The sequence below is a fragment of the Coturnix japonica genome, chromosome 20 (assembly GCF_001577835.2).
Source record: "Coturnix japonica isolate 7356 chromosome 20, Coturnix japonica 2.1, whole genome shotgun sequence".
Lineage (NCBI taxonomy): Eukaryota > Metazoa > Chordata > Aves > Galliformes > Phasianidae > Coturnix > Coturnix japonica.
The window spans coordinates 4,849,347-4,870,021 of NC_029535.1; the positions used below are offsets into that span (position 1 = coordinate 4,849,347).

The 20,675-nt window shown below is 49.6% G+C and overlaps 2 protein-coding genes across 6 annotated transcripts in view; one reads left to right on the top strand and one right to left on the bottom strand.

Annotated features, from left to right (window-relative positions):
* Window positions 1-9,856, top strand: part of JPH2 (junctophilin 2) — a 23,306-nt gene extending 13,450 nt beyond the window's left edge. The window contains exons 3-6 of the mRNA XM_015881608.2: window positions 1,443-1,561; window positions 4,393-5,174; window positions 6,219-6,316; window positions 7,296-9,856. Coding sequence (XP_015737094.1) covers window positions 1,443-1,561; window positions 4,393-5,174; window positions 6,219-6,299 — 982 coding nt within the window. The 3' untranslated portion in view covers window positions 6,300-6,316; window positions 7,296-9,856. The remainder of the gene's footprint in view (window positions 1-1,442; window positions 1,562-4,392; window positions 5,175-6,218; window positions 6,317-7,295) is intronic.
* LOC107322978 (thyrotropin-releasing hormone receptor-like) lies at window positions 8,176-20,668 on the bottom strand. Of its 5 annotated transcripts, none has more exons than XR_004309439.1 (4): window positions 16,073-20,668; window positions 15,897-15,972; window positions 14,045-15,769; window positions 13,821-13,934 (listed from the first exon to the last, which is right to left on the bottom strand). XR_004309439.1 is itself a non-coding variant. In XM_032448618.1 (2 exons), exons 1-2 carry the CDS (start codon window positions 18,089-18,091, stop codon window positions 13,542-13,544), a joined length of 1,632 nt encoding a protein of 543 aa, XP_032304509.1. In that variant the 5' UTR covers window positions 18,092-20,668; the 3' UTR covers window positions 8,176-13,541. The 5 variants fall into 5 exon arrangements, 1 of the variants encoding a protein (XP_032304509.1); XR_004309440.1 differs by having other exon boundaries at window positions 14,045-14,394; window positions 14,510-15,972; XR_001559117.2 differs by lacking the exon at window positions 16,073-20,668 and having other exon boundaries at window positions 14,045-14,394; window positions 14,510-15,769; window positions 15,897-16,040.
* Between the last annotated feature and the right edge of the window lie 7 nt (window positions 20,669-20,675).

Below are 20,675 nucleotides of genomic sequence, written 5' to 3' on the forward strand. Positions count from 1 at the left end.
TCCCTCATCACGTAGCCTCTCTGGGTGTTTCAGGAGCTTTTTTGGATAAAAAGACCAAGAATGGCAGCAATCCCAGGCAGCTCAGCCTGCAGAGAAAGCCGGAGATAAGGTGTGGGTGCAGGCAGAGGTGAGCCACGTCTGCGGCAGTGGGATGACATCCCAGAGAGACGCCGTCCCAGGCACAGCAGCTCCACGTCCTCTGCTCTATCTCAGGGCACTGAGCAGCATTGTCGGCTCCCTGTCAAGTCACACTGGTGCCTGTATCAGTTGGGATTAGTGCCCTGTCTTTAATTCTTTCCCTCCCGCTACCCAAAATGACGTGTGTCTGTATGTGCGTATATATATAATCTTCTGCTCTCCAAGGGTCTCAGAACAGCATTTCTATCACCTCTTCACTGCAACCGTCAAGTTTTCGGGGCAAAGGTAGCCTTGTCTGCATGCTGCATCTGAGTTTAATGGGAAAGGACCAGTGAAATTCCAACCTGAGTTTGAAGAATATAGGTATCACTTAAATAGCTTGATAGACATTGTATGACTTCGTTAAACTTGTAATAAATTGGTGCTGAAGGGCTGCTAGCTGCACATCTGCTCAAAAATAAGTGTTTTTGCACTGGTGCTGCCATTGCATGCTCTGCTGCATGCAGCACAGGAGACAGAGGGAGCCCTGGGAAGCATTAGGGCATGGGGAAAGACTCCATGAGCCACAGGTGGAGCAGAGCAGCTGAGCATATGGTGCTTCACCCTCCCTAATTCTTAAGGTGTGATCCTACTGTTTGAAGTCAGTTCCCTCCCAGACTGTGAGCAGCTGGGCTGCAAAGCTTGCCCTGCTTTTAGCATAAAGATCATAGGGCCGCGAGCGGGAGGCATGTGAGGAATACAACAGCCGGCTGGCAGAATGCTCCAATGGCCCTAGGGAGAAAGCAGGAGGCGTGCTGGGAAGGAGCAGAGAGGACTCATGGAGCGAGGCTGTGAGGAAAGCAATGGCTCTGCCTTTCCAAGCACCAGGTGAGAGCAGTCTCTAGACTGCAGCAAGCAGAGTTGGACAAGCCAGAATTAGTTGCTGGGGAGCTCCAGGAATGTAACTTGGGGTGAAACGTGTCAGTTGTACTGACAAGAGGTGTGCTGCTGTTGGTGAGGTGCAGCAGCTCGCTCAGGGGTGGTGACAGTGCAGTGGTGCCCAACCATCACCTTGCTGTCTCTTTGTGCTCCTCTGATGTCTGCAAAGGTGCTTTGGGCATTCCTCAGAGCGGGTGTCTTTGTGAATTGTCCATTTGGCAGCACCTGCTGCCTCCATGCAACATGTGAACATGCTCATGTTTGCAAATATACCTGCTCCATTTGCTGGTCACACCTCAGCCTTAAACACTTTGTGCCCCTTGCTGAAAGTCTGGGCCCATGTCAGCTTAGACAGCACTCACTGTTGTCCTTTCTTCCCTCTGCAGGACAACTCACGCTAAAGCCAAGGCTGAAAGCTCTGAGCAGGCAGCTCAGGCAGCTAACAACGAGTCAGGCATAGCCAGGATGATGGCCAGGGAGCTCTCCCCAGACTTCTACCAGCCAGGTAAGACAAGAGGCTTCTTCTAAGAGGGATTTTTCAATATCTTTGGGAATCTGTTCCAGTGCTTCTCACACTTTATAACTTGGGAAGCTGCCCTTCTATCTATCTCAGATCCACTTTAGCACAAGTACAGCCAGCCCCCTGCACATGGGTAATTTGCTGACCTCCTTACACTGCTGTTCTATCTGTTGCAAGGTTTTACCATAGCCTGGAGGAAATCTGCAGCTCTCCAAGCTCCCTGCCTCTTTCCCCCACTATGAAGCCCTCCCAATGTCTCCCAGGGCCAGCAGAGAGCTGGGGGCCATCTGCAGCGCTCCTGTGGCTACATCCCTTGAACTGCAGTTGCTTTTCCTTAGGACAGCTTTGCACACTGACTCATAACCCATATCCTGTGGGGCTGCAAACTGCACCAAGAGTGCATTCAGGTTCAGCTAATTAGGAGCTGTAATATCCTGTATGATAGTTGATAATGGAAAATATTATTTCCTTACTAATATGCCCCTTTCTCCTGCTGCACTGCAGGGCATCGGAGCTGCCTTTGGGCTGGGAACCACCACAGTGGCTGGGCACAGGCATGAGCCAACATGTGACACTTCATTTAACAATAGCTAAACATCACTTGATCCTGGCATAAGCCCCTCAGCTGCCACTCACAGCTACACGTCCACCCTTTGCACACTGGGGTATTTATAGTGCAGAAGTAGGGGAAACTGAAATTCCTGCTGGGAGGTTTTTGTTATCTAGCTGGATTACTTCTTCCACCTGCAGCAGCTGAATGAGACAAATGAAATGATCTCTGCACAATGGGTCTCATAGCCACGTGTGAGGCTGGTGTGTGTTTTTCTTCTGTAATTCTCTTTAATCTCCACATTCACTAAGTGATAGGAATATAACAAGGAAAGATGTGTCTTCTTGCAGGGCTGCACCTTCCAAGATCAAAAAGGCAGAAATCCACCCTTAGATTTTGCTAGGACTTGTGATGTCTGGTCACACATCCAGGAGAGCCTGGCAGTGTTTGGCAGCTGCATTTCTTTAATAAGTATTTAGCTCTGGATTTCCTTTAGGATGTCAGCCCTAAAGACATAGAGAGGAGGGATGAAAGCCAAAGTTCTTGCTAAAACGTAAAATAGAGGGAGGTGAAGGAAGTGAGGTGGATGCTGTGGAAGGGAGGATGACTGGGCTGTGCAGTCCCTTCCAGGCAGCTGGGAGTTTTGGTGTGAATTATTTAGGAGGTGAAGAGAGCACCAAGAGATAGCAAGGAGCCCGGTGCTGCGGGCAGCCTATTTTGAGGAGTCTGAACAACTGTTGAAAAGGCTTCCAAATAATCCATTTGCAGCCAGAAATAAATGGCCCTGAATGGGTTGCCTGCTGATTGACGGGAGCGTGTAGGCAGGGCAGAGCAGCTAAAATCAGTGCCCTCTCTCCCCACCACCCCGTCGGAGCAGAGACATTGCCCTGAGTGGGCAGGAGTTAGCAGCGTGCAAATCACACCCATGATTTATTAGAGGGAATGAAGCACCAATCTCCAATTTCCAGAGTAGGGTCAAGTCTGCGTTAGTCCTTGGGGTGGAGGAGACGAGGGGAGGAACCATGAAGCAGCTGGGGACAGTGTGGCTCCAAGATCTGTGCTGTTAAGGAGCACGTGCCAAGCCCTGTATGTCTGCACTTCTCAGCATTACTAGGATTCAGCAGAATGAGACCAACACCATTTCCAAAAGCAGGTGCTTTCTTTTGGACGTGCTGGTTTGCAACCCCACGATGCCTATAGGGAGCGTGCTCGTGTTCTCTTTGCTGCGGGCACTGCAGGGACATGCAAGGACCCCTGTCAAGGTCCCATTATGCAGAGCACTGTGTGCAGTTGGTTTTCAGACTTTCCTCGTCATTCCCTGGTGGATTTTGCTCCGCCAGCACCAGAGAATGATGGACTGCCCTCAGTGTCAGGCTCTGCTTGATTTCCTCAACCATTTGGTTTGCAGACCTGGCCCAGGGTTAACAAGAAGTAAAGATTTAATGATAGGTGAATAACTGAAGTGACAGCAGTGTTGCTAAGAGCTGACAAGTCAGCATGGGAGATGTGGCCAGAACGAAACCCGAAGCCCTGAGTCACCTTGTGTGATGGTGCCAGCTGATTTTGCTGGTGCCTGCGTCAGTGCAGAGAGGAGGGCTGGCCCCATTGCCTGCCCCAATCTGTGCATAAGAAACCTGTTTTTTCCCATAGAGCACAACGGGGATCACCTGGGGATACCTCCCTTTCTTGAGGAGGCAGGGAGCCTCCCCATGTAATTGTTTGTTCCCACTCTGTTAGACACCAAAGAAGCCACAGTGAAGAGTTTTCCAGCTGGGAAAAAAAAAAAAGAGAAAGCTTGGATGAGAGCTTGATCCCTTTAGGCTCAGGATAATCCTTCTGTGTGACTCCAAACCACAAAAAGCTGGGGTGTAGATTTTTACTTCTTGAGTCTCATGTGGAGCTCCTGGCCTGCTCCTCCCTACAGGGCAGTGTGAGGCAGGGATCTGCATCTACAGGAAATCCCTTATGGAAACAGGCTCTGGTCTGGGGCAGGCAGTGGAAAATGCAGCCTCACTCCATTCTCTCGGGATCTTGTTCTAGCCAAAAAGGGGAAAAGCACAGGGTGAGTTTGCAGCTACAAAAACATGTCCTGAGACAGCCAGGGTTGTTTCTCAGGGAAGGTGACAGCAAGGTGCTGTGAGCTCTGGGTTTGGGCTGGTGTGTTTTGTTTTCTGATGGAGTGCTGGCACGTGGAGCAGGGAGCCATGTCCTTGCTGAGCCCCTGCTGCCTCCCCTGGACCCTCTCCCACCTCCCCTGTCTCTGCAGGTCCTGAGTACCAGAAGCGGAGGCTGCTGCAGGAGATAATGGAGAACGCAGAGCATGCCGTCAACATGGAGGAGGCGACACCTCCTCAGCCCAAGGGCGCCCCGCCGCCTCCAACGCCCCCCGAGAGCCCCCAGCTGCACGAGCAGGATGAAGCCCCCCGCCGCCGCAGTCCGGCCCCCAGTCCCGCCAGCACCCCTCCAGAAGCCAAACGGGCCAAGGCCCAGCAGGACGGAGCCCTGCGGCCTGGCAGCTGGGCTGGGGCGGGTGGTGGTGGTGCGTCTGATGGCGAAGGAAGGCCGGCATCACGGGGCTCAGCGCGGCCAGCCGAGCAGATGGAGATCGGGCCGCTGCAGCGCATGGCGCGCGGGTCTGATGCCGAGCACTACAAGGGCTACCACAGCTACGCCGTCAGGACATCCCCTGTCTCCCCCGCTGCGGACTATGAGGAGGAGCCGCTCTCTGAGCGTGGGCCACCATCCCCAGAGCCCCAGATAGAGCCTCAGCGGCATGGGGGCACCCCGGTGCCAATACAGGAGCCCATGGAGAGGCACACGCCCCAGGTGGAAGCCAATGTGGAGCAGCATCCACATCCCAAGGAGCACAAGCAGCCCCGGCAACGACTCAGCCCTGAGCACAAGGCAGTGAGCAGGAGCGAGCCCGCTGCTGACAGAAAGACTGAGGGCCGGGCACCGGGCCGGACGGAGCACAAGGCGGGGGCCAAGCGGAGCCCAGCCCCGGTGATGGCAGTGGCAGCAGCGCAGGACGCAGAGGAGGGTGACGAGGTGATGTGGTGATGGCGGTTTGGGGCTCCTTTTGGGCCCCACAGCCTTTTGGAAGAGATTCTCCATTTTCACCTGCTGGGTTTGGTTCAGTGTGGGCTTTAAACACGATTTGGGGGTAGCATTTGGGTTGGAAGCTTGCTGTCCAAGCCTAAGCTTCATGCAGACCAAAATGCTGGGGGTCAGCCCTGGGCCTCGGCGACCTCACAAATACCTCTGGAAACTTTTCCCACACTGCTCAGTCCAGAGGGTCCCTTGAGATCTATGGGGGGCACAGAAGGTCATTTCCTCCTGTCCTTCCCGTGTCCCCAGCCATGAGGGCTTCCATGGTGGGTCCAGTGAAATAAGTCTGGAATTTCAGAATTTGAGGGAAACAGACATTGTATGACTTTTTTCCCTATATTCTTCCCCTTTTCCCATCCCTTTGCATGGATTTGGGAAGTTTAGAAGAGCACACAGGACGTGTTATTTTTATGCATTACTTCACTTCTGTAGGTGCACCTTATGAGCTAACTCGTGTTATCAAATCATCAATTGATTTCTTGGGTTTAAAGAGTATTCCTCGAGATTCATTTTGCTGTGAGCAAATACGGCTGTAATGCCTTGCATTTTGTTAGCCTGCTTCTTCTCACAGTCCTTTTGACAGGAGCAATTCCATTGCGACTTTAGAAAAAGCACCACTTGGAAGTATTTTAGTCTGAGATAAGAGCATACAGATGGATTTGTTTGTCCTGGAAGCGGTGGCTTTACAAACGCAGATTATGTGTTTGTAAGGAGAAAGGAGTTCAGAGGAACAGATTGAAATGGACCTGGCTTTTTCTATGCAAGTGGCCAGGGTTTCCTTTAAGGCATTTGTGAGGGAGAAATAGTAGTAGAGTAGTGGTAGGTAGTGACAGATATTCAACTAGTTTGAAATTCAGGCCAGATGCACGCCCACTGGGAATGGGTGGTTTTCATGCATCCAAACAGCAGAATCAAGGCAGCTGTATGAGGTCTCCCCACTTAGAACTATGGTGTGTAATACTCTGTCATTGTTTTTTATTTCAGGGACCTAACACAATTGTGATCTGCATGGTCATCTTACTGAACATTGGTCTGGCCATCCTGTTTGTACACTTTTTGACATGAGGTCCCCCTTGGACAAGGTAAGAAAGACGATGAGATATTGTCCTCAATTTGTAGACCTCACTGTGGACATTTAGCAGTTGACCAACCTTATTGCCAACACAAGTCACTCATTGACAAGTGCTCTGGTGATAGAAACATAAGAGCATTTATTCAATAGGTGTTGAGAATCTCACTTATCTCTTGTCTAATCCAGAACTGATCTGTGGAGTCACCTCAGTAGATATTTATTGATTTCCTCAAAATTGAGCTGTTTTTATTGAATGCAGCCCCGCAGTGTAGTTTTGCCCTCCCTGTTGGAAGGATGGGTTTCAAAGAATGAGAATTCCAGTGTGAGAATATGTGATGCTAAATTGAAATTTGTTTTCTGCAAACGTGCTGCAAGAAGTCCTTTCAGTGTGCTCTTCAAAAGCCACATAGTTGGTGTGTTGTAATATTTGTTGGCACTCAGCCCAGCAAGAGGCAGAAGCACAAAGCAAATATGAAACTGGAGTTTTCAGATCTCCTTGCACCAGTGCTAGTTCCACCACTGTTACGTACTTGAGTTACTCGAGATCAGTATGAGCTGCAGTGTGTATCTGACTAAAGTTGAACTGGAGCTCGCTCAAGTCTTCCACCTGAGTTAGGATGTGGGCTTGCATTTGAACTTTGTGGCAATAAAATCTTGTGAGGTTTCTTGTGGCTGTGGGGTTTCTCGACACAGGAATGTGTCATGAGTTTGCACAAGATTTTTGTCACCTTGGGCTCAACTATTGCTAAAACAACATCATGGCTGAGACTGACCCTTGGGCCTCACATGGACAAAATGCAGGGTGCTCCTCCCATGCCTCAGGTATTAGGCTTTCTTCTTCAGGGTTGAAACTGCTGGGCACTGCCTTCATTGTTGTAGTAGTCACCACCCAGCCTGCAGAGATGAAAGCTATACAGACAGCAGTGGTTGTATGTCCATTGCATGTTTTGCTCCCCCTTAACTCTCCCATTCATCTGTGTCTGTGACAGGCGTTGCTGCTCACTGAGACCTTGGACCTTGGTGGGGATTAAATCTCAGTCATCTGGAAACACCTATGAGGAGGACTTGAGATCCCAAGGTTGCACTGCAAACATGAACCTTAAGTAAAAGTACCTGAAGATCCTCCGTTCAGTCTCCCTGCTCCCTGGCTGTGGCTGGCCTCTGTGATCTACCAAGACAAAGCCAGAATTTCTACAACTCAACCTCCTTCTCTTCTTTGTATAAAATTGCAGTTGCATTAAATTATTCTCGCCAAAGCCATCAACTGCCCTGTCTTGCCAGGGATGAGGAATTTATCTTTAGCTGTAGGAAAATGAGTGAGAAGGTCTCATCCACGCACTGTGATGTGTTTTGTAATTCTCTTGGTTAACTTGATGTTGGAGATTTCCCAAAGAATATTATCCATGGCCTGAAAAATGCAACATTGTGCAACAACCAAAATGACTCCTGAGAGCCGTGCTGGGGCTGGACAGCATCTCCCTCCATGCTTGTATGTCATCCAAAGAGACAAGCAAAAAGTCTCCTTTCCCCATCATCTGGAGTCATTTTCCATGTATGGAGGACTGAGAGGGGGAGTATGTTGACACTGGGCTTGGTGAAGTGTGACCGGAGCCCTGCCCGTGCCCGCTGATGAGCTGCAGTCGGGGCTGTGGGGTGGGGTGTGAGGGGCTGGCTGGTGCAAAGCTGCTGGTGTGCCCAGGGGTGCTGTGGGTGCAGACGGTGCCCATTTCAGGACTGGGCACCATCCGAGCGCTCTCCTGCCACCAACAATGCTCTGTGTGAAAGAGTCTTGCAGCAGGTAACTTCCCACTGTAATGGGAAAGGAAATCAATGTGCCCCTTTACCCCCTCTTGCTTGTTTGTTTTTTTAATTATTTTTCCTATGAAAATGGTGCAGGTTACAATTAAAAGGAGGTACTTACTGAAAAATATCCCTCTATAACCCACAGGTTCCTCCTCCTCGTAGCGTTGAGCTGTGAGGGGGCTCCAGTGCTGCTTTTTCACCGATATAGGGCAGGCAGCCTTTCCTAGCAGAGCACGGAGGGTGGCTGTCATGGGAGAGGTGAAGTTATTCCTGAAAGGAGAAAGGTGCAGAGACCCGAGTGACTCCAGTGTGTTTGGGCGCAAAACTACGCAGCAGCCAGCCTTTCAGCAATGGTAGAGCATAGAGGGGCAATAGAGCTGTTGTTCTTTTGTGCCAGGCTTAGAGGCCAGGACAGTTTGCAGCAATTCTTCCCAAAGCTGCGACAGAGAGTGACCTTTGGAAGGAGATGTTGCCACTGTGATCTGCTTTGATCCTTAGCAGTGCGAGCTTAGAAAGTCGGCACAGATGAAGTTACAGTTTAGTGTGAGGCTGAGTGCTTGGACGTGTTTCTTCCTTCTTTTAAGAGCAATATGTATTTTGTGTCTATTTTTAAGTTAATCGGAAATGTTATTTATAGTCGGTTGTGCACCTCTGTGTATTCTGAAGTCTCACAGCACAGGACTGGGTGGGAAAACCTGAGAGACTGGAAAGAACGTGGAAGAGATGGTCGAGGGAAAACACAGATGGCCAGTCTGCTCCAAAGGTCAGTCTGAAAGGATGGCAGAGGCAAATGGCAGACAGGCAGGAGTTTACACTGACTGGAGACACAGGACAAAACCTGCCTAATTTCTGTACTCTAAATGTTATAAGAAAGTGAGAATAATTTGGTACTTTTCTTTGTGAACCAAGTTTATTTTTTAACCATATTCAGCTCAGGAATGTTGCCACAGTAGCAAGTACGTGGTGTTCACTGTGGGAGAAGTGAATGTGATCCCTTCCTAAAAGCTATGTGGCTGTACCAGTCCTGAGAAAGCTGTGCAGCACCATCTACACTTCCACAGAGCGTAGTTTAGTAGCAATTTGCTTCTTTCTTTCTTTTTTTTCTTTTTTTTCTTTTTCTTTCTTTTTCTTTTCTGAAATATAAATGTATTGCAAACCCCATGCCCTGCTGCCGTTGGCATTTTATCCTTGTTCATCCTCTCAATGTCAGCTGCTTTTATCAGCTACCAAGACAATTCCCATTGAGAGACCTGAGGGGCTTTTATTTATCACTGAGCACAAAGAAAGGTCTTCTTTCAACAATGTTAAGATAATCCCACCCCCCCCCCTCCCAGCTCATGCCCCTGTTTTTTATGCATGTGATGTGCACACGACAATGTGCTTTCCTCCTATTAACATTCTGAGAACAGTAGGTAGATTTGCTTTTATGTGACGTACAAATATATCCGTATTGCACTGAGATATGGATATATATACACATAGGTATATAGCCCCTTGGGGATTTCGTTTTCTTAGATGCAAAAGAACAGATTTACCTCAATTTGCATGCTTTCAAAACTGAGTAGGATATCGTGTTATACTTTTCAGGTCTTACGAAGATGCAGATATGTTTCACTCTTCACACAAAAATACCTTCATCACTGATTTTGCAAGCTGTGTACTACAATCCATGTACTGCTGTCCGGAGTTTTCTGTCAGTTGTTCTGCTGGATTACGTGCAATAATAAACAGTTATCTGCTCACTGTATCGATGTTTATCTTTGTGAGTGCCTTGCACTGGATGACAGGCACGTGCTAATTCGGACCTTGTCTCATAAATAACCTATTGGTTGCGTTTTCTCTAGAGGGTGACTCAGCTCGGAGGGGAAGGATGACCCAGACATGGAGGAGGAGGTGAGCCAGGCTCCAGTCCCCAAACTTCCCCAGCCATTCAGCTCACATTTCTTCTCTTGTACTGTGCAGGAAACCAATTGCAGACAGTGCTGTTGTGCTGCCATTAAAGCTTCATCCCAAATGCAGCGATGCTCTGGGAGCCGTGTGTCAGCACCAAGCCACCTGGGCTGTGTCCATGCAGCAGTCAGAGCTCCATCAGTATTCCCTCAACAGGTCCCTGTGCTGCCTGCCATCCCCTGGGGCTGCTGCCAGATTTCTTCCAGATGATGCATTGCTGCCTGCTCCCCAGGCGCCGTGCCTCTGTGCTTGGAAATAGGGTAATTCTTTCTTGCTAACCTGCCACCTTCTGTTTCCCTGCACTGATTTAAAGGCTTGTGGATGTGGTCAAGACACAAACAGGGGAAAGAAGCAATGCTGCACTGTTGCTGAGTGCACAGAGAAGAGGCAATTACAGGAGGGCCTTGGGACCCTGTGCAGCATCAACCCCATAAGCCCATAAATGGATGGATGCAAATGCTTGTCAGCAATCTGTCCTGCTGGTGCAAAAACTCACTTGCTCTTAGTAAACCTGAAGTCATGGGCTCTTACATCCAGATTAGCCCCCCAAATTTTGTAGTGAATGGATGAAGTAATGGGAAAGCCAGACATGAGGGATGGGGAAATGTAGCGAGGGGAAGTGTGATTTAGGGGGAGGGTGGGAGAACAGAGCCCTGTGCCAGGCAGAGCCATCAGGGCTGGAGGAATGCAGAATAGCTGAAACCTTAAATCCCTTTTCTATTTCTGGAGTGTCTCACATGAGCAAAGCTGGGCTGTGCAGAGGGGCTGCTGAGACACAGGCTCAGCCTCTGCAGGCAATAGGGTCTCTCTCCTGCTTCTGTGGGGTGCAAGGAGACTCATGATGAAAGGTCTTTGCTCTGGTAAGGACTTAGGGAGATGAGTTTGGTGGAATGAGGGCTTTGCTCTCCCTTGTGCTTTCTTTACTTCTGATATCAGAGGAGCCAGCAGCAATTCATTCACCCAGCCACGGGGGAGAAGGGAGGGAGCAGCAGGGTAACCAGAGCCCTTTGCACCTCATAAATCTTAGGCTGATGAACCGAGCAGATCTTTGGCCATGTGTGGAGGCACCAGGGAGGTGGGTCTCCTGCTGGAGCAATGATGTATTGCTTCAAAAATATTAGTAATGGCAAAAGGATGAGCATGCCCCTTCCCCAGGGTGGAGGGAACAGTGCTTGGGGCTTTGCCTCAGGGGCTGGTGTTTTGGGGTAACATCCCCTGCACTGCTCCCAGCTGAGTGAGAGGAGAGAGGAGCCCGACATGTGAGAATAGGGACAGAGGCACTGATCCTGTGACCAAAGGGCAGCACTGGTGGGAGGTGGAAGATGCAATCTGAGCCTCGCTGTCCTTTGGGGTGACCTGTCCAGCCCAGGGACAGCACAGTCATACTTCACCATCCATCTATGCAGGGAGCAGGAGCATCTCCTCCTGGCCTTCAGCTCTGTATGAGGAGGGCTGGGGTGAGACTTCAGCCTCCATCCAGCCAAAGCACCCCCAGGAGCCATCAGCTGCAGCATCAAAGATATTTCTTGTCAGTCCTTCCCACTGATGACTTATTTCCTCTTCCACCATCATCTCCTTGGCAAGCTGAACACTGTTCTTCACCTGAAACATGGAACACTGCTCCACCTAAAGCCCTCTCCAACTGTCCCAATGTGTCAGTGTATGTGCAAGAAGAAGGATCAGGAGCTCTTCGCTCATCTGCAGAATTTAACACTGCAGTGCATTTACTAGAGGTCTCGTTGTGCCGGGGGAATTTAACTGCCAATTATGTCTCAAGAAATAGCAACGAGGTCACACAGTACATGGGCAGATAAGGACAGAAAAGGGAAAAGAGAAGAGAGTTTTACTTGAGTCTTAAGTCTGCTGAACAAAAATTTCAGAGCCTGGTAATGTGATGGAGAGACAGAAATGAGTTTGCAGAGATGGGCTGAGCTGGCAGAGGCCTGGGCTGCCAACATCCCACCCCAAGCCGAGCAGTGCCCTGAACTTGGCTCACAGGAGGGCTCTGCAGCTCAGGCACTGAATTCTCACCCCAAGTGGCTGTAGGACGAGCTGGCTTTCCTGCTGCTCTGCACAGAGCACACATCCCCAGCCCGCTTCTCCTCTCTGGCCCCACAGTGCTTGCAAGCTGGTAGCAAATTACGGCACTAAGGAAAAGACATCTCTGCAATAGAAAAGACCGTTAGCAGCAAATCGCTTGCTTCTCGTTCCTTGTGCTAAGTGTTCTTCTTGCACTGCAGCAAAGGGATTTCCTTTCTCTTCATGAAGCAACTCTAATTTCTGTGCAGTTTCCTTATGAATGATGAGGAACTTCGCTCCTGAAGATCTGATATTCAGAAATAGACCAAAATAATACGATATGAAACCTCCATTTCCACATAAACAGTTTCCTAATTATCTGCAAAACGAGCGCTTTCTTTCTTCATCCTCAAGTTATTTTGGGCCATAATACATGATTTAATAACTCACAATATAATAATCACACATGCAAAGCCACCCCACACGGAAATGAAATAGATCCTGAACCCTTCCCTGCATGGAGTGAGGTCTGTTTCCCAGTTATTTTCCATAGACATAATGAGAGATTTTTTAATCGTGTCTGCTTTGAAGTATCTCACAGACCTTTTCCAAAGCAGAGGTAAGGATCTGATTAAATGCTCTGGTTTGCTGTGAAGCAGGCAGTGGTGGATGCTGAGGCTGAACTGGCTGCTTGAAGAATGGTGTGCAGTCACTTTAGGGTTACCAGTGGCTGCCTCTTGTTTTACTTGGCAGGAGAGTTGGCATCTGCCTTGTGTGTAATCTCTTACAATTTACTCCCAGTCCAGAGAGTTGCTTGTGAGTCTGGGGCAAGTGTCCTTGGGCTGGTTGGCACAGTAATCTTTCCAGCAGCACAGGGTGAGGTTTGTGATACCCAGCTTCAGCCATGTGTAATGCATGAGTCTCCATTGGAGAGGCACACTGGTCCCTTTGGTGTTGGTGGAAGAAAATAACACACCAGAGGAGTGTGTTCATCTGGAATGAGAGGAGAAAGTGCCTCATTGTCCCACTAACTCCAGCAGATCCCTGGAGGAGCAGCTCACATCAGGTGTCTCCTGCATTTGGGCAGGGGAAGCTCACCCTCTAGGAAACCTGCTCTGGCAGCAGTTTTTCCTTGACTGCCCTTCTCTTCCCGTGTTTCCTTCCCATGCTCTGGCCTGACTTGACAAGCAGCTGCACTTGCACTTAACACAGAATGGCATTACACCGCTATATTTAACTACAGATTCTTTAGAGATGCTGAACATTGACCTGCGCCTAACGCTTCAACACACAAGTATAAATTAGCATTAAGGAAAAGCAAATTAATTTGCCTCTAAGAATCCATTCTGTTAAATGCCCTGGAGAGGTATTAACTTAAGCTTGCCTCAATGCCCAAGCAATTTCTGTTGGCACTTTCCCAGCGTGGTGCACACAGTCGCACAGCTCCCACTGCCTGCATTGTGTCAGGGTCCTGGTGTCTGTGTGGCAGCCCTGCTTCTCTTCTCACGTGCAGGGGGACCATTCAGGTAATCCTGGTGGGTGCCGTGCTTGGAGCTGCCCTGAGAGCCGTCCTTTGCTCTGCTATAGAGCACCGGGATGCTGCGTGGTGTGGGCACCTCCATGCTATTCCATCCACACCTGTAGAGCTTCCTGAAGGCAGCTCTGAATCTCTGCGACACCAGGCTGTAGATGATGGGGTTGATGGCACTGTTCAAGTAGATGCACATCTGGCAGAAGAGGAGGAACCAGATGTTGAGGTACAGGAGGTCCACAAAGGAGTTCACCACCACCAGCATGCGGTATGGCAGCCATAGAAGGGCAAAGAGGACCACCACGATGGCCAGCATCTTGGTCACCTGGTGAGTGGGGAGATGGAGAAGAGAAAGAGCCAGGTGAAGCTAAAGCTCCAGCAGAGCCTTCCCACCTGGAGGAACTGCAGGCAGATATTACATAATATCACTCATACCTCTTTCAAACAGAATCAAAAACCATGGGACTTCTACTCCTCTTTGAATTCATCTTGTTTGCGATGCAGTTTTGCATAAGGAAAACCTTTAACTGATAGGTTTTCAATACCATTCAAAGGCCTTCCATCCACAGCACAGGCTGCCCAGGAAGGTGGGGGAATCACTGTCCCTGGAGATGCTCAAGAAACATGGAGATGTATCACTGAGGGACAAGGTTAATGAGCATGGTGTGATAGGCTGGGGTTGGGCCTGGTGATCTTAGTGGTCTTTCCAACCTTAATGATTCTGTGGTTCCTCAGGACCAGCAGCCATCAGCCTGGAAATAAGTTGGAAATAATCGTGGGAATTTCTGTGGCAGGGAAGAAGGAAAACAAAACAAGAAAAAATAGCAATAAATCAATGAGGAAATGAAACTGTGCAAAAGTATAATGTTGAGTTTTGGGGATACCAGGAGTAAACCTCACCTGCCTGGGGCATACTGGTTTACTTTGCCCTCCCATGGATGGGGCTCCTGGTACAGCATTGCAAACAGATGAGACTGCCTGGAGTCCTACATGAATTCCTGACTTTGCTGATACAGGAGCTGCTCAGCTCATCAGTGTGGGTTAATTTAATTAACAGAACAGTGGGGAAGCACTTCGTCAGCGCATTAGGAACAAGAAGGTACTGAGAATTCAGCACTGAGCAGTAATTGCCCTCAGCTTGACTCAAATTGCTGAAGAAAATGTTATTTCTTCTTTTTCTCTACTGGAACTCCAATGATCTTAATAAACTTGACAGCCCTTTTTGGTAGGTGGCAACCATCCTCCAGCAAATGCTCATAGAATACATGCATCCCCGAGGAGGAAAGTATGAGTAAGCATCAATGCTGCAAGCATATTGAGGCAATGGTGTTTCAAAGGTCAAAAAGGGGTTGTGCAATGACTCCAGCCCTCTATAAGGAAACGAGCACTTGGATCACACTCAGTTTTCTGCTTTTCTTGTAGTGTTTTGTCATTGTTTTGTTTTTTTTTTTTTACTTAGTTACAAACAGCGTTGCCTTCCTGTAATGCTTTGAGTAGAAATGGTACGTGGTGGCAACAGAACTTTCCCTAGAAGAAAGGAGCTATTGGAGCTGAAAGGGGTTGAGAGGTGAGTTGGTTGCAGTCCTTTCTGAGGCTCAACGCAATGGAGCATCATGTACAACTGGTCGTTCATTTGCTTTTCAGCCGCTGCGTCTCTCTAAATGCCAGCACGGCTGTTAGGAATCCCTCTAGCGGCCCCGAGCACGGAGGAGGCTGCAGCTCGGTCCGTGCTTTTCTTCTGCAGGGGATGAACAACCCTGTCCAACCATCCGCCTCGGACAGCAGGTCCTCCTTCACACCCCCGCGGTTTGGAGCGTTTCCTATTAGAGCCGTTTCCGACACTGTCCTCACTTCGGATGCTCAGGACGGGACCCTTCAGCTCCTGGTGACATTTTCAAGGGCTGTCAGCACTTCCCCGCAGTGTGACAGACAGGTGCCATCACCGGGCACGCCGCCTCTTCCCTCCAGCCACGGTCTCGGGTAATTAACGTGCCAAGAAGCGCAGTTAGAGCTGCTCATCAGAAAAGCTCTGCCGCAGCCGGGCAGGGTTTGCTGCTCCTGCTGCAGACCGAATCCCCGCTGTCGGAGCTCTGCCCCGTCCTGCTCTGTCCCGCTGACACCCTGGCTCAAGATGGGTCCTCATGTTACCCCTGCAAATTACTGGACAGGTGTATACATCATGACATCATTAAACACAACAGCATCTTTACTCCTGTGTGTAGTTGGAATAATACAAGTGTATTGTTGTAATTATAAATAGTCAGAGGGTATCTAAGAAAAGACTCACCAACTCAGAGGCCTTCAGTCCAGATGGATGCTCACCAGTGTTGAGGGTCACCACCAGAACTCCACACAAGAACAGCCTCCAAAAAGAGATGCTGCTTTAGTGGTGGTCAGCCCTTAAATGGGATCTAGGTGAGGTGGAGCCAAGCTCCACTCCTCCTGGGAGCATAGCTGAATTACCTTCACCTGTGCTCCTGCAGCTGACTCCTTGCTTGCCTCAGATGGTTAATCAGAGGTTCAGGCTGTGATCAACAATTTCCCTTATGCTCCTGTGACCCCAGCTCTGAGATGTGACCCGGCCAGGGGAGGTTTTGCCTGCTGGGATATTGCAGGGGATAATGGAGATCTCAAGAAAACTGCCAGAGAAAAGAGCATAGGATGCTTCCAGGGGCTGGAATGCCATCATCCAGCCCGTAAGTTCTACAAGAAATATTCACTCCTGAGATGCTCGCTCACCTTCCGTGACTCTGAATCATTTCTCCTCAGCAGTGGTAGACCCTATGCAGGTCAAGAAACAAGTTGGGGAAATGAGGGCTTCAAGACGGGCTGAAACCTACTGCAAGATGGCTGGAAATAACATCTTGCTCAAAGGCAACAGAAGTGCTGATTTCAGAGGCTTCAGCCACCTTCCAAGTTCAACCCTTGACTTTGATACAGACCATGTCTCAGAGCTTGAAACATGAATGGGACAGCCTTCATGCAAGGTCCCATGCCTAGATACTGACTCATCCCAGGACATAGCAGGCAATGAGTATTAATTATCCACCCAAACCCCTGCACTTCAGCCACTCCCAGTGATGCAGGCAGCTCTGCAGAGCTCAGACAAGGCAGAGGGAGCCCATTTTCCAGCAAAACGACCCTCCTGGACCCCCACAAAAAGAAGCAAGCTATTGGAGCATTCCTCCCACCCAAAGCACCGGTCCCATGGACACAGAACTTGCAGCCCATGGGGTCCCATACCTGCTTGCGGGATCTCAGAGTCCCTCTGCTGCCCTGGCAGGATTGCTGGAGGGAGCCACCCCGATGTGCTGAGCCCAGGGCATGCTGTGGTGCAGCAGACAGGGGGCTCATGTATAGAATGCGGGCACTGAGGCCATAGAGGACAGCTGCAAGTCCCAACGGGATGACATAGAAGACAGCAAAATCCAAGAAATAAATGGGCATGTAAAGGCTTCTGGAGACACGGTAGCCACAGCTGACCTGTTCCCCATCTGAGAACGTGACCTGGGACGTATCCACTAAGAAGAACCACATGAGGCAATAGAGGGAGGTGAAGATCCACAGTGAGAAGATGATGCACTTGGCACGGGCCACGGTGCACAGGAGCTGTGCCCTGATGGCGTGGCAGATTGCGATGTAGCGCTCCACTGTGAAGGCGGTGATGGACCAGGAGGAGATGTTGATGCCCAGGTACTGCAGGTAGGTGATGCAGAGGCATCCAGCGTAGCCGTACACCCAGGAAGCCACCACTTCAGAGATGTTGGGCAGCCCAGCCACCAGCAGTACCAGCAGGTCAGCCACAGCCAGGCTCACCAGGTAGCAGTTGGTGGGGGTCACCATGTGCTTGGTGCGCAGCACCACCAGCACCACCATGGCATTGCCTGCTATGCCCACCCCACAGATGAGCAGCACCAGCAGGATGGTGACCACCTGGAGCTCCAGGGGCTGTTGAGGCATCCTGCCCAATGTTTGGTTGCCCAGCATGTTTCCTGGGCTGGCTGAACTGTTCTCCATGGGTGCTGCACGGGTTCTGCAAGCACTGATGAGCTCCCCTCCTTCCCAACTCTTTCCCCCTCCCCTTTCTTCTCCACCCACCTCTCCGGCAACATCCCCCTCCACTCCCCCTTTCCCCAGCCCACTCCCTCTTTCCCCACCCTGCTGAACCAGTGCTAGGAGAGGCAGGGAGAATCCAGAAAACCCCAACCCCTGCAACCTTCTTCCCAGCCCTGGGGACCCCCCACAGTCCCCCCAGGCCCCCTCACGTGCCTGCTCCCCACCTACACTTGTTGGGTCCTGGTGCACTGCTGAGCCAAGGAGAGGAGGAGGAGGATGAACAGGAGGAGGTGGAGGAAGGAGCCCAGCTGGAGTCCTGTCTTCCTTCCTCATCTCAAGAGGATGGGACCAGGGTGATGCCTTCCACATTTCCCTTGAGCTGGGGCAGAGCCATGCTTTCCCTGGGGGTCTTAAACCTCGTCCCATCAGCTGTCCCACAGTCACCCCATCTCAAAGAAACAGCGGTGCCACTCTGGGGCACCACTGGGGAAAGTCTTACCCATGCTGTGCTGGGAGTTCTGCTGGCCAGGCCGGGCTGTTCGTATCTATCCCAGGCTGAGATGTGTTTCCCCCCAGAACAGGTTAATGCAGCAGCAGCCTGACTCTGCTGTCAGCTCTGTGCTCTCTCCTGATGTCTCTGCAGCCTCTCAGAAAATGTATTTTCAGATGGAAAGAGCAACTGTGATTGCAAAGATAGAGTGCTCATCATACCTAACCTGTGGAGTGGAGGAAAGGGCAAGGAGAAAAGCTCACTGTTCAATTAGATTACATTGCAATTAGGAGCAGAGACACACCATTAATCCCAGGCACAGGCACCTGTCTCCAAATTGTGAGGGATTTTCAATGTTGAGAGATTCCAGTCTGTGGCTTTAAAGGCACATTTCCAAGAACGGATTCTACAGGCCCAGTGTGGATAAAAAACCACCTGCCCAGCCCCCATGCTCTTCTGCCTAAGCAGCAATCTGTCCCCGAGCTCTGCCGTGCTGTGACAAATAAGACTTTCCCCCTTTTCCCTGGGTTTAGCTCCAGTCAGCTTTATGAGGTGCAGTCACTGTAGTTTTTCACTCCATTCTGTGATATTTTGTTCAGCTTTGGATCAGTTGTGAAGGGCAAATACCCTCTTCTTCCCTTTCCTTTTCTTCCCTTTGGGCTCACTGCATCCTGCCCCAGGACTTTGTTCTCTGGATCAGCCCTGAGCTGGGGATTCAGTGGCAGGTCCTTGCCGTGCCCATCTCTCCTCAGGATGCACTTTGTTCTATCTTTCCTCACTTTTTTAGTAGATTCACTATTCCATGGTACTGTTTCATGACACTGTCAGGCTAAAGGCACTGCCACACTCATCAGTCAACATAGTTGTCCTCAGTCAGGAGCACAGCTTGGCTGCTCTGACTGCAGCATCCTGGTTGCTCTGTGCAGTGTTTTCAGCAGAGCTGCCATACATTATCCCTCTCTGAAGTTACTCCCTGACCCCACTGTGGCTTCCATCTAACTCAACCTTTCTGCAATGTGAACCTCGTGCTTTTCCTTTGGCAGCTGTGGGCTCATTTGGGCCTAAACACAAAGAGAACTTGCCATCTATTCCAACTGGAAGGAGTAATTGAGAGCAGTGATTGGAGCAGTGATTGGAGCAGCCTATAACTAGAAAACATATACAAATATGACCCCTGGGCCATTGGCCATCCTGGCTGTGAGCACTCATCTGGAGTGACTGCCACTGCTTCTTCCCCCTTTCCTTCTGTTCCTGTGGGCTGAAGGCTTGTTACAAAGCACTAACATGGAAATTCACAGTTGCGAAATGTGAAGCATTGAGTCAGAGTGAAACGTCACACAATCTTCAGTTTGAAAGAACCAAAATGAGGAAAACTGTGGGGTGCTGCCTGTCACTTCTGGAATCTCTGCAGCTGTCTCATGTCTTGAGCTCATTTCAGTACATTTGGTTCCTCCTTGGTGGAACAAACAAACAAACAAACAAGATCTCTAAAAGCTCTTCCCAAAAGGATGGTTTTCTGAAAGTTGTAAAATGTCACATGTATTGCTTCTTCACTAATGAACCAACCCCAGCATTGCCATGACAGAGCTCACTGATCACCTACTCTCCAATGTTCCTCCAAGGCTCAAACTCTTCCACCGCTCTCATCACTGAAACCAAAGAAACTGGTGTAATGTGTGCGAAATGTTAATACAAATCTCTTTTGAATCCCTGAAGACCCACCTGCAAAATGGCAATGGCAGCACTCTGCTTCAGGCACAGGTTTATGACAGCTGTGATGCTGGAGGCATAGGCAGAATAGCAGCATCTGACACTGATCATTATTATTTCAAACTGATGCAAGTACCCGAATCAAGGCTTCTTTCATTCTGAACTTAGTGTTTAAAAGTAAAAACTTTCCAGAATCAATCTTCAGTAGTTAAAATTTAGGGGGAGCTGAAAGAAAATGGAATTAAGAAACCTGGGGAGATAAATATACCAGGGTTTTGTTAGATAGATGCTCAAAAAATAATCCAGATCTACTTTGTTTCAAGCTTCTCAGAAGCTGATAGAACTTTGTGTATTTGCAGCTGCCACTTCACTTCTGTAATTTAATCTCTTTGAAGTGCATTATGCCAAATAATTATCTTAATGAAGACTCTAATGGGAGAAGAGAGGGAAATAATAGACATGCTTTGAAGAAATGAAGCTGCAAAGTTGCTTTGTTTTGAGGCTGGCACTGGTTCAGCTCCCTCTCCTCGTGGCTCTTGTCCTTATCCAGGTTCTGATCTGCCTCTTTCAACAGGTATGTGTCAGTGATGGATTTTTGCATATTAGTTACAATATCACCATTTCTGAGTTTGAAGCAACCCAACACATACAACTAGATATCACTCTAGCAAAGCCCAGCTTTCCACGTCCTGCCCCGTTCTGCTCCCTGCAAAGCGCTGGCTCCAATGTCAGGTTTCACTCCGCCACTTCTATATCCTCCTGGATATTGACCTGAGCTGACCTTTTCTTGGCTGCCCTCCTCCTCTTCCG